Source organism: Ambystoma mexicanum, chromosome 11 (assembly GCF_040938575.1).
Source record: "Ambystoma mexicanum isolate Mex_15411 chromosome 11, UKY_AmexF1_1, whole genome shotgun sequence".
Classification (NCBI taxonomy): Eukaryota; Metazoa; Chordata; class Amphibia; order Caudata; family Ambystomatidae; genus Ambystoma; species Ambystoma mexicanum.
Genome location: NC_090934.1, coordinates 1479184907 through 1479196989, shown reverse-complemented (window position 1 = coordinate 1479196989; position 12083 = coordinate 1479184907). Strand labels below are relative to the sequence as shown.

Below are 12083 nucleotides of genomic sequence, written 5' to 3'. Positions count from 1 at the left end.
GATTCCAAGAAGTCGCTCTCGAGCATTGGAGTGCACTTAAGAGGTGTCCAACGCAACCCCCTCTTGCCTCTGACCCAAGCTGCTGCTTGTGTCCTCTTCTCGAGTTTGTTTTTAGGTCTCCTTTGTTAGGTGTTTGTTATGGAGAATTCTCATAAATGTGCCAATTGCTCCCACCTTAGAGCCCTCCAGCTCTTTTGATAAACTCTGGGACTTTGAACTTTTTAATTCTGTTTGTTTTCTGTGTTTATTTTCTGTGGTTATGGAGTTTGAACAACTCCATAGGCATCAGTCATCTTTTCATGTGTGTCACACAACACCCTCAGTGCAGTGGCATATGGAAGCCTTTCAGGCTTTCCCAAGGTTTAAATACCTTCTCTGGGATAAACTACTGTTTCCCAGAGTAAGTAAAGTGAAACTGACTTTACTAGTCTTTTAAATTCCTAGACCCAGCATACCCTATCTTACAATAGAGTGCTGGAGGGGTTACTTAGTATCCCGTGTCTAGATACTCATGTAGCAGTCAAATACTACCCTTTCCTCTCAGAATGGCTGGTGACAGTGGTTTTACAACGAACTACCATGATTTTTCCCGACTGAACTATTCGTAGTGCCGGTAACATTAAATCGCGGGAGCCATGTTTTTCAAAATGGCGTCTGAGCCCCCTCTCGAAAAACAGGTCGCGGTCTTCTTTTTTCGCCATTTCTTTTTGGAAAAGGTCCTTCTAAAGTTTGTCTCTGCGTGCCAAACCTAGTTTAGTCCCTTTGTTCCATCGCCTTTGGCGGGCTTCAGGAGTGAAGACCGCCTCTGGCGCCCAAGTGTCTGGGGCGGGCACGAAGTGAGGGAGGTGCCCGAAGCTCCCTGTGCTTAGTCTTCTAGGAGACCCAAATGCACTTTGTGGTGATTGGCTGGCTGACTGTCCCGCAAGGACAGCCACTCTGCTGGGTGAGTGGGAGCTAGGCTGGAATGAATGAGAGAGAACTGAATAAAAGGCAAGTCTCTTGGCTTGGAAGGCAGGGTCGACCACTGGAACGAAAGAACCGAAGATGAGCTGGAAGAGGACTGCTGCTGCAAATACTGTTGGTTTGCCCGGTGAAGCCCTGCTGCAGGTCCGAATTGCCTGAAACTCCCTCGACAGAGTAGTGTTAGGGAGAATTCTCCAAATGTGCTAATTTCGTTTACTTTTTGAGACCCCCAGCAACTTTGCTGGATTTCTAGGATTTCATTTTTTACCTGGGAAGAGTGTGAGCCTTTTTTCCCACTCTTTCATGTATTTTGTGTGTTTTTTACTTTTGTGTTCTTTGGTAATGGAGTTTTTAAAACAACCCCCATGGCCTCATCTTTTTCTGTGTCACACAGCACCTTCAGTGCAGTGGCACAGGGGTGTCTTTCAGACTCCCCAAGGTTTAAATACCTTTCCTGGGACTGACTACTGTCTCCCAGGGCATGTAAAGTTAAATTGACTTTACTAGTCTTTTTAAAAGTACTGACTCAGCACACCCTATCTTACTATACAGTGCTGGGGGGGTTGCTTAGCTTCCCCTGAGTCATGTAACACTAAAATATTACTTTTTCCTATTTTAAATGGCTGGTGGCAGTGGTTTAGATCAACTACCGTGATTTTTTGCGACCGCTAACAGCGGTAGCTCAAAATCAGGGGAAGCCATGTTTTTCAATATGGCACCCCAGACCTATCTGTAAAAACAGACTCCGGTCATCTTTTTTCGCCATTTCTTTTAGGAAAAGTCCTTCTTGTGTTTGTCTCTGCGCGCCAAACCAGGTTTGGTCCCTTTGTTCGTGCCCTTTGGCGGGCTTCTGTACTGAAGCCCTCCTCTGGTGCCAGTGTGTCTGGGGTGGACAGGATGTGAGGGAGGTGCCCGAAACTCCCTGTGCTTAGTCTCCTAGGAGACCTGAATGCACTCTGGAGTTATTGGCTGGCTGGCCGTCCGGCAAGGACAACCACCCTGCTGCGTGAGTTACAGCCAGGCTGGAATGAATGGGGCAAAACTGTTTAAAAGCAGGTCTCTGGGACTTGGAAAGCAGAGTCGACCACTGGAACGAAAGAACCAAAGAGGAGAGGAAGGAAGAGGACTGCTGCAACTCCTGGACGACTGGTGAAGCCCTGCTGCTGGTCCGAATTGCCTGAAACTCTGACGACAGAGAAGTCCTTCAAGGTTAACTTCTTCCCTTGAGTTTGGTGGGAACAACCAACTCGCAAGCCACCTGGACACCGTCCTATTCTGGTCGAATTTTCTTCAGAGTGCTGTTGAAAACCCGATAGCCAGAGGGAAGGAAACCAGGGGGACTTTAAGGCACTCACACCTTAAACCGACGTCTTGCTACAGCTTTTGACCTCTTCCCTGGGCAGTGCAGGAACCTCCCGACATCCTCCTTGTCCCTACGACTGAAGCACAGGAACAGCGAGATCTGCTCGAACGTCCAGGAACAACTGCCTCAGCTACAGCTTTCTTCATTTAAAAGGTACTGTGCAAACGCGGTCCGGAAATCTTTTCGGCCATCGAGAAAGTGCGTGAAACTTTCCTCAACTACAAAAGCTTGTCCTTCCCTAAACATTCGTCAAACTTTTCGCCTAGCCAAATTCTTTAAAAATCAGTGGCAAAGACTTAACTGTTATATACCAGAACTGTGCTATCCTATACAAGAGACTCTGAACCATTGACTTTGGCCCAGGCCTATTGAGAAGAATTGCTGGTTGTATTTAACTGAAACCCTTGGCCCTGCCTATGAATGTATTTGGGCTGTCTATTCTTATAACCATGTCTTTCCCTCCATTTTCTAAGTATCTGAAGTGCCATTTTGCTCCTACTTTTACTTTTTAGCTAAACTTGTTCAGTTACTTACTGGTTGGATTTTTGTGATGTATTAGTGTGTGATGTTGAGCTGCTTGTGCTAGTGTAATGTTTTATAAATGATTGAGTAAATAAATGTATATTCTTTTACTAAGAAACCTTGAGTAAGTGTTTACTTGAATCACTGTATTGGTTGGTCCTTTGTGTAACTTGTTCTACTGCTCACTTAAAACTCTTGAGATAAGTCTGGCTGCTCAGCCATCGCTACCACTTTACTGTGTAGTACAGGCTTGTACCAAAGGTGAAATTGTGCATAGATTTATAGTTTATATTTGATTTTACAGATGGAAAATTCAGAGTGGTACATTTCATTGTGACCAAAATACCAAAAAATACAGTTTTCTTTTTATTTGGGGGGGTCCCTCTTAACTCCTTGATTTTCTAGCCTTATAACACTATCCCGACCCCTTTTAACTCCTTACCCAACTACCATATATGACAATGCATTACTTACCGTAAAAGCATTTCTGATGGTTGTATCTGCTTAGATTCACATGCTGTGCATAGTCCGACATCCAGTGGTCACTGCAGAGTATTGCATTTTGTTTTTCGTAGTCGAAAAGGGGACGTCGACAAGGCGTGTCTGTAACACTATCCCTATAGTGACGTGCGGTGTACCCACAATCCCTCACGCGTCGAGGTCCCTCTGTTCGTATTTTTCCTGCGCTGAGGGAGCCTTCTAGACGTGAGTGAGTACAGAAAAGAGAGAGATAAAAGATGTCTATGTTCCTTCCATCCGAGCGGGGAGGAAGGCTGGGCGCATGTGAATCAAAGCAGATACAACCATCAGAAATGCTTTTACGGTAAGTAATGCATTGTCTTCTGATGTTTGTTAATCTGCTTAGAATCACATGCTGTGCATAGACTAGTGAGCAGTACCCGGAGTTGGAGGTGGGTTGTGAGAAGGAACAGTAGAGAAAAGATGTCTTAATACTGCTTGTCCCACCTGGGAATCAGATCTAGAGTGAGCATCTAGACAGTAGTGTTTTGTAAAGGTGTGTACAGAACTCCAGGTTGCCGCTTTGCAAATGGACTTGAGGGGAACATTTGCAATGAATGCTATGGATGCCCCAGTGCCTCGAGTGTGCTCTTGGCTTGAAGGGTAGTTCTCCCTTAGCAAGAGTGTAACAGAGAGTGATGCATTGAACAATCCATCTAGACATAGTGGACTTTGAGACTGCATCCCCTTCTCTTCCTGCTGCCACCGAGACAAAGAACTGATTAGTCTTTCCTTAGTGGTCTAGTTCTTTCCATATAAAACATGACAGCTCTGCACACATCAAGTGTATGCAGTCTTTTTTCGCCCAAATTTGAAGGGTTTTGAAAGAACGTTGGTAGTTCTATTGACTGGTTGACATGGAATTTCGAGATGAATTTCGGTGCAAACCTCAGGTGTGCGCGTAGAACCACTTTATCTTTGTGAACTGTTACAAAGGGGTCTGGAACAGAAAGAGCCTGTAGTTCACTTACTCTCCTAATGGAGGTGATAGCTATTAGGAAAGCAGTCTTAAGAGTGAGGTCCTTAAGAGTTGCCTTGTGCAAGGGTTCAAAGGGTGAGCCCATGAGCCTGGTAAGTACCACATTTAGGTCCCAGCCGGGAGCTGGGTTTGCTATCGGAGGGTGTATTCACTTTACCCTCTCTATGAAGGCTTTGATAACTGGGACTTTCTACCATGACACTTTAAGTTGGGAAGTGGTGTATGCAGAAAGTGCCGCTAGATGGACTTTAATAGAATTAAACACTAGACCTGAGTCCAGTAAATGGGCCAGGTACAGAACAATGTGCGTGGGGGAGCAGTCAACCGGGTTGATGCTTCTTCCTCTACACCAGATGACAAATCTCTTCCATTTGCCAGAATAACAGTGACGAGTGTTAGGCTTTCTAGCCTCCCTGAGGATGTCCATGCATCTCTGTGGGAGCTGTAAATGTCCAAATTCTATGATCTCAGGAGCCAGACTGCTAAGTTCATAGTCTGAGGGCATGGATGCAGAGTCCTGCCCTTGTCCTGTGACAGCATGTTGTACGGGCAGGGAAGTTTCACTGGAGGAGATAGAGACATCTCCATCAAGTGAGCGAACCATGGCTGCCGGGCCCACATAGGGGCCACTAGTATCATGGTAACTTGTTCCTGGTGCATCTTGTGCACAATCTTGTTGAGAAGGGGAGTTGGGGGAAAAGCGTAAACACATTTCCCTGACCATGGACTCGATAGACCGTTCCCCTTGGATTGGTTCTGGGGGTACCTGGAGGCGTAATTTTGGCATTGTGAGTTCTCCAGAGTTGCGAACAGGTCTATTTCTGGGAATCCCCATTGTGTGAAAACTTCGAAGACTATGCCTTCGTGTAACCGCCATTTGTACTCTGAGGGCAGAGGGAAGTCTCTGCTGAGTTTGTCTGCTAGCAGATTGAGTTCCCCTGGTACATGTTGTGACAGCAGGAACATGTTGTGTTTGAGAGCCCACTTCCAGATGTTTTGGGACAGCTTGGACAGTCCTGGAGAGCGAGTGCCCCCTTGCTTGATGAGGTAGTACATGGCTGTGGTGCTGTCCGTGAGGACCATCACTGTCTTCCCTTGTAGGTGTGCCTGGAAGGCTTTTAGTGCCTTGAACACAGCCAGTAGCTCCAGTAAGTTTATGTGCTTGGATGCTACGCTCGGAGTCCACACTCCGTGAGCAGTCTGATGGGATAGGTGAGCCCCCCATCCTGTGAGGGATGCGTCTGTGGTTAGAGGGGCTTCCACTGCGGGGGTGGCGAATGGTTTCCCTATTACCAGGTTTTCCTTCGATCACCACCGTAGCGAGAGAAACAAGGCCTGCGAGACAACCACTAGATCGTCCCATTGTCCGCTGGCCTGACACTACTGGCTGTTGAGCCATTCTTGCATTGGGCGCATGCGCAGGCGCGCGTGAGGTACCAAATAAATACACAACGCCATCATACCTAGCAAGCGCATTGCTTTGGGTACCGTCACCTCTCAACCTGTCACATATTGAGGGATCTAAAACAGCATGTTTTGGACCCTCTCGTTGGAGGGGAAGACAAGGCCGTCCTTTGTTCGAATTAGAGCCCCTAGGAATTGTTTGATCTGGCTGGGGTCTAAGCTGGACTTCTTCTCGTTGATGGAGAAGCCCAGATGGAACAAAAGGTCTACAGTCTTTTGGGTATTTGAGAAGCATGTTTCGTAAGAATCCCCTGTTATGAGCCAATCGTCGAGGTAAGGGTATACTGGGATGGACAACCTGCGCAGGTGGGCCGCTGCCACTGCCAGTACTTTTGTGAATACCCTCAGTGCTTATGCTATGCCGAAGGGTAGCACTTTGAACTGGTAGTGTTTGCCTTCTATCATGAACCTGAGGTATTTCCTGTGCGCTGGCAACATTAAAATATGAAAGTATGCATCTTTCATGTCCAGTGTTGTCATGTAATCTCCTTGAGATAGCAGGGAGAACACTTCCTGTAAGGTCACCATACAAAACTTTTGAGGTTTGACAAATTTGTTCGCTGGGCGCACATCTAGTACAGGGCGCATGGTTAAGTCCTTTTTGGGTACAAGGAAGTACACTGAATAAATACCTTCCGTTACCGGAGATAGAGGCACAACCTCTATGGCCCCTTTTTCCAGTAGCTGGTCCACTTCTTGCAGAAGGATGGCGAGGTGTTCTGGTGTCATGCGTCGTCCCATTGGGGGTCTGTACGTTGGGGAACTGTTGAATTCTACACAGTAGCCGCGGGCTATGGTTGATAGTACCCAGCGGTCTGATGTTATTCCCTCCCATGCTGGAAGAAAGGATGTTAATCGGCCCCCGACCGGCGATGCATGGGAGGGGACGTGAATCTTCGAGTCATTTGGTGTTGGTGGCTTGGGAACTTCTGGGGGTGCAACCCTGACCTCTCCCTTTGCTACGGCTTTGTCCTCTCTGGTTGTATTGTCCACTGGTACCTTGGTTGGAGGACCAGTTGTTTGCAGAGTACTGCTGCTGCTGATTTTGCTGCTGGCGTTGGCCTCGAAAAAAGCGCCTATTGCCATAGCCACGTCTGTTAGGAGGCCTAGAAATCTGGTCTAGGATTTTGATGGTGTCAAACTCTTTCTTTGCCATTTCTAGTGCCTCATCAACCGCCTTCCCAAAGAGGTTGGCATCTTCTATAGGTTTGTTGATTAGAGATGCTTGTGTTTCAGGTTTAAACCCTGAGTTACGCAGCCAGACATGGCGTTTGAGGAGTATTCCTTGGACTAGGGAACGGCCAGCCGTTTCTGCAGCATCCAGAGTGTTTTTCACGATGCTTTGGTTGACTAGGGTCCCTTCAGTAATCGTGGCCAGAAGTCGTGTATTTAGGGGTTCTGGCACCTCCTCGATGTCCTTACCTAGCTTGCTCCATTGTGCATCTGCGTAACTTGCTAGCAAGGAGTTGTTGTTTGCAATCCTTGTGGAAAAAGCAGCAGAGGCTGTGATCCTCTTCCCTAGGGCATACAATTTTTTACCCTCTTTATCTGGTGGTGCTTCGCTGGTTGACAGCGGGACCCCTGCTTTTTTCCTTGTATTTGTCACCACTAGGGAGTCTGGTACAGAGTGGCCCCTAACGTACAACAGGTCTGAAGGCGAGGGACTGAATAGTTTTTCTATCCTCGGGTTGACCCGTCTGACCAACGCGGGGGTAGATAGAGAAGGGATAATTTGTCTCCTTATTGAGGCGAGGAGGGGAATGGTTTGGCTGACAGGTGGCTTCTCTTTGATTACCTTCGCCACAAAGTCAATGTCAGGAGAAATCTCCCCAGTGTCTATTTCAAAATGCGCTGCTGCCTTGCGTAGTAGTGCATTAAATGTAGGTTGATCGTCTATAGGTGACGTGTTCCTATTAGGTGAGTCCTTGGGAGGGGACAGGTTTAGGGTATCAGGGTCCGAAAACGCTGATGGGGACTGCCAGGGCTGTGAAGCACCTCCCTCTGGGTCTTCTCCGAAGCCCCCCTCACATATATCTGGATTACCTTCAAAACCCTCCTCCTCTGGGTTTTGTTCCTCTTCGTTGCCAAAAAATGTGTCCTCCTCCTGGAAGTGGGGGTCCTCTCCAGTGAGGTCATATAAATCTACATCCTCTTGGGAGGGATTAAACAGCCTAGGGAATTTAGCCCTGGGGTCCCCGAGGTCCCTCCCTTGCCCTTTTGGGTGTTGATAGGTTTTGAGTCTCCATAAACCTCTCCATCTTCTCCATACAGAACTGGAGTCTCTCCAGGGTCTCATGAGGTACCCCTGGGCGGTCTGGGGGGGGGGGGATAGGGTATTCGGCCTGAAAACGCTTCGACCTCTCCCATAACGTCGAAGAAAGGTTTCCGTCGCCGTCTGAAAAGCCTTCTGGCAGGCTAGGAGTCCCTCTAGATGTAGGGGGCAGTTCCTGCCTTCCTTCCGGCCTTTTCGGCGTTTCTCTAGCCTTCTGAGCGGTATTCGACGTATCTTTCGCCGTCCGCCTCTGGCTATCGGTGGAAACGCTCCTCTCCAGGCTCTCGACGATTAATTTGTCTGTGGAGGGCTCTGGTCTCGACGTTACGGGCGTTGCGTGTTCTACGTCGACGGGCACTCTCAGACGGAGCGCTTCATCTGGTGGTTTGGGGGTAGCGCCCTTATCTGGGGGAAGCCCAGTCACTGGTCGCGTTTGCGGTTGCAAGGGGGGCTTAAGACTCTTACGGTCTGAGGAGGACGCCGATGGAACCTGCGTCTCCGTTGGCGCTGATGGTTTCTTCGTCTTCGACGAAGAAGAGCCGTGGGTTATGTGCTTATGGGAGTGTTTTTTGTGTGCGTCAGTGTCGCCGGGGTGTTCATCCCCATAAGCAGGGCGTGAGCCGAGCTTGTCGGGGCCGGGGACAGACGACGAGGAGCGTGAGCGCTCCTTAGAGAGGTCTACGACTTTCGAAACGGATGTCGGGTTATCACATTCCTCGTCACTCTCTGCGGCGGGTGAGGAATCGGACCTCGACATGGCGTAGGCCGCCCACCTCTGGACCCTGCGGTCCTTTAAAGTCTTAGTCTTAAGAAGCTGACAAGCCACGCAGCGGTCTTCCTTGTGATCAAGGGGCAAGCAACGGTTACACCGTTTATGCTTGTCTTTCCAGGTGAACTTGCCCTTGCAACGCGGGCAAAACCTAAAGGGTGTCCTCTCCATAGCCTAGGAAATATTTAGCTGTGATGATAACCCTGAGGGAAAGGGAGGGGAGGGGAAAGGCATTCTCAGAGAGAAACAAGAAATGCCCCACAACCCCACTCTCCCTACTGTCTTTTGGCCGGCGAGGCCAGGCCACGTGTTCGGCAGCGCCGAAGGATCTCCTCCATCTCGTCCCCGCCGTCGAAGTTCTTGCTTGGCGGAGAAACAGCTTCTCAGCTACGTCGAGGGAGGGATCTATGTAATGGATATTAATAAGGAACGACCAAAGGTCGAGTAAATTAATTTGCAATGTCTCTCGAGGAGCTCAGCGTAAAGGCGACCAATATCTGGGCGGAAAAAAACAATCTGAGGGACCTCGACGCGTGAGGGATTGTGGGTACACCACACATCACTATAGGGATAGTTTTACAGACACGCCTTGTCGACGTCCCCTTTTCGACTACGAAAAACAAAATGTAATACTCTGCAGTGACCACTGGATGTCGGACTATGCACAGCATGTGATTCTAAGCAGATTAACATACATCAGAAATTTATATTTGATATTTTCAGTATTATGGTTTTCAGTGAAATGTACCACTCTATTATTTTCGATAAATTGACTGGGTACCGTTTTAGGTTATATGTGATCTTACCGACGTGGACTTTAGAAAAACTGTCCTAACACTAGCGAAGTTCAAACCTGGGAGGACAAGCCACAGCACAGGTCCGCAAGAAGCAGTCGGCGGAGCAGATCCAAGAAGGTGGAAAAGCTGGCCAGAGAAGCAGCTGGAGGGAGAGTGGCAGTGGCGTGACAGCGAGGTGGACCTGGGGGTCCCACAACAACCCCGAAGCCAACCGCTCTCAGGCCTCGTGGAAGCAGGACGGAGTGGCGAAGGGCAAAGAAAGATAACAACCGTTACCAACACCCCAGGCAGTACCGGAGACTGGGTGGCCTCCACGAGAAGATAGCAGGCGACCCGGTATGGGGTTGGGTGTAGAAGGTTGCATCAGGAGTAATCTCCCTCGTCCCAGTGACATCTATAAAGTGGTTGACTCTTGTCAGAGGGGAAGAAAGGAATCTAAACACCCCTGGCAGGAATTGTGGCAAGAGTGGCAGCTGCTGATGAAGTGTTGGTTGAACTTGGGAAGAGACTGGTTTAGCAGGAGAAGAGAGGCACTTTCCTGGTTGCCTTTCTGCACTTGAACTATTATGATCTCCCCGAAGAGACTCTTTCGTTAAGTCATCCTCCTAGGGGCAGTATTTTGTTATTTTCCATTTACTAGTGATAGGGTCAGAGCAGGAGTTTTTTTGGATGGATGACAGGTTTATTAGTTATATGGACATTCTGACAACTTGCACCCGAGATGATTGGGGAATCCCGAAAGTGTTAGGGAGAGTTAGGACTTTTTGTTGTGTTCCAAACCATGTTCTTGAACCATGCCAACCTCATGTCCAACTCCTGCTTCCAATGCCTTTCCACACTACACTGATTCTCAATAAAAAGCTCTTAATGGAGGGTCTTTGGGAGTTGGCTTTTTCCTTAGTCCCAAATGTCCATCCTGTGACAGGAAGTAATGTGGACGAGTGGGGCAACAAGTGAGGTTGTCCAGGGCAAGTTGTCTACAAGCCCTAATAAGTTTCTGAATAACACATGTTTGGAGATCTTTGCAGTGTCCAATAAATCACAGTATACATAACACTTACTTAATTTCAACAAATATGCAACTTGCACATGAATTACACATACACTTAGTGCTCCAGTACACATTTAAATTCATGACAGTGATCAACAGGTCATATTCTTATAGCAGGGCGAGTAATAAGGGCATACCTTAGTATTTCACTTATTCCTGCCAGATTAGTTAAAGCCATCAGTGCCTCAAAGTTTTGCAGCCCGGTTCGATCCAGGTGTAGCAAGCTGACGAGAGGGCGAACAACCTCATAGATCTAGAGAACATGCAAACAATGGATGTCTTGAATGAAGCATGACGCGTTGTTAACATATCACAAGTGTTAAATGCTTTACACCTCCCAAATGAGCACATAATGCTTACATAGTTTTAAAAGCTCAGGATTAATATTCCAGGACACAATCTTCCTGAGGTGGGAATTTAAATACTCTTAGATATGGGGGAATCGTTCAAATGTACCTTTATAAACTTTGAAATGGTATTTCCTCCATAAGCACTTTGTGGTCTGGTGTTGCCATAATATGTTACAAGTGAAGCAGGAGCTCTGGACTACAGGAGGGCAGGAGCAGGATGCAAGGACAGATGAGTGAGTGTCCGGCCAGTCTGCTCACACCAGGATCCTCAGCAGTAGCCATTCAGGAGTTCAGGTACAGATCGCAGGAATTAACATTGTCTCCCACTGATGATGCACTCACCCAGGGGCTGGTCTAAGCCAGCCCACCGAGCACATTAAGTGGGAGCACAGAGGTTTGGGCAGCCAGGCAATCAGGAGGGCTCTAAAAGCTGCCAAACGCACAGGAGGCGGATTTTGAAGGAGATAGGGCTTGAAAAAAGTCTAAACTACCATCTAAGGTGCCACTGTAGGCTCAGGGTGAGCTCACGTCAGCGAAACAGACATTTTGGCCGTGCCTTTTGGTCTCTACAAACAACCAGAGGGCCCAAAAACAAAATAGATGGGAGCAGTGTTAAGTAAGAATTGGTGCAGTCACACTGTGTGAGACTACACAACACTTATCTGCTTGGTCTTAGGTACCCACCTTTTGGTATAGGTCTGTACTACACAAGTTAGTAGTGTGACTGAGCAGCCAGGCCTATCTCAAGAGAGGTAAATGTGAGCTGTAGAGCTGTACAAATGATGTGTAAATACAAGTAGCCAAGTAACACTTACACTCAAGGTTTCAATTATAAATAGTTATTTATTTAACATCAATTTTTAAATAACCTTTCTTTAAAAAAGAAAATTCATTGTAACAATGTAAATAGACTTTAAAATTACTTTTCAGAATCAAAACAGTTAGTGGATAATCTTTGGATATGCTTCTTACATAATTCCTACACCCTGAGGTGACTGCAATCACAAGGACAGTAATTGCATTTATATATCACA

The 12083-nt window shown here is 47.5% G+C and overlaps 1 protein-coding gene across 1 annotated transcript in view; it reads right to left on the bottom strand.

Moving 5' to 3' along the window:
* The window catches only part of UNC45A (unc-45 myosin chaperone A), a 239197-nt gene that overhangs the window by 66508 nt on the left and 160606 nt on the right, over positions 1-12083 (bottom strand). Inside the window, exon 17 of the mRNA XM_069625194.1 lies at positions 10837-10952. Within this exon, the coding sequence (XP_069481295.1) occupies positions 10837-10952 (116 nt within the window). The remainder of the gene's footprint in view (positions 1-10836; positions 10953-12083) is intronic.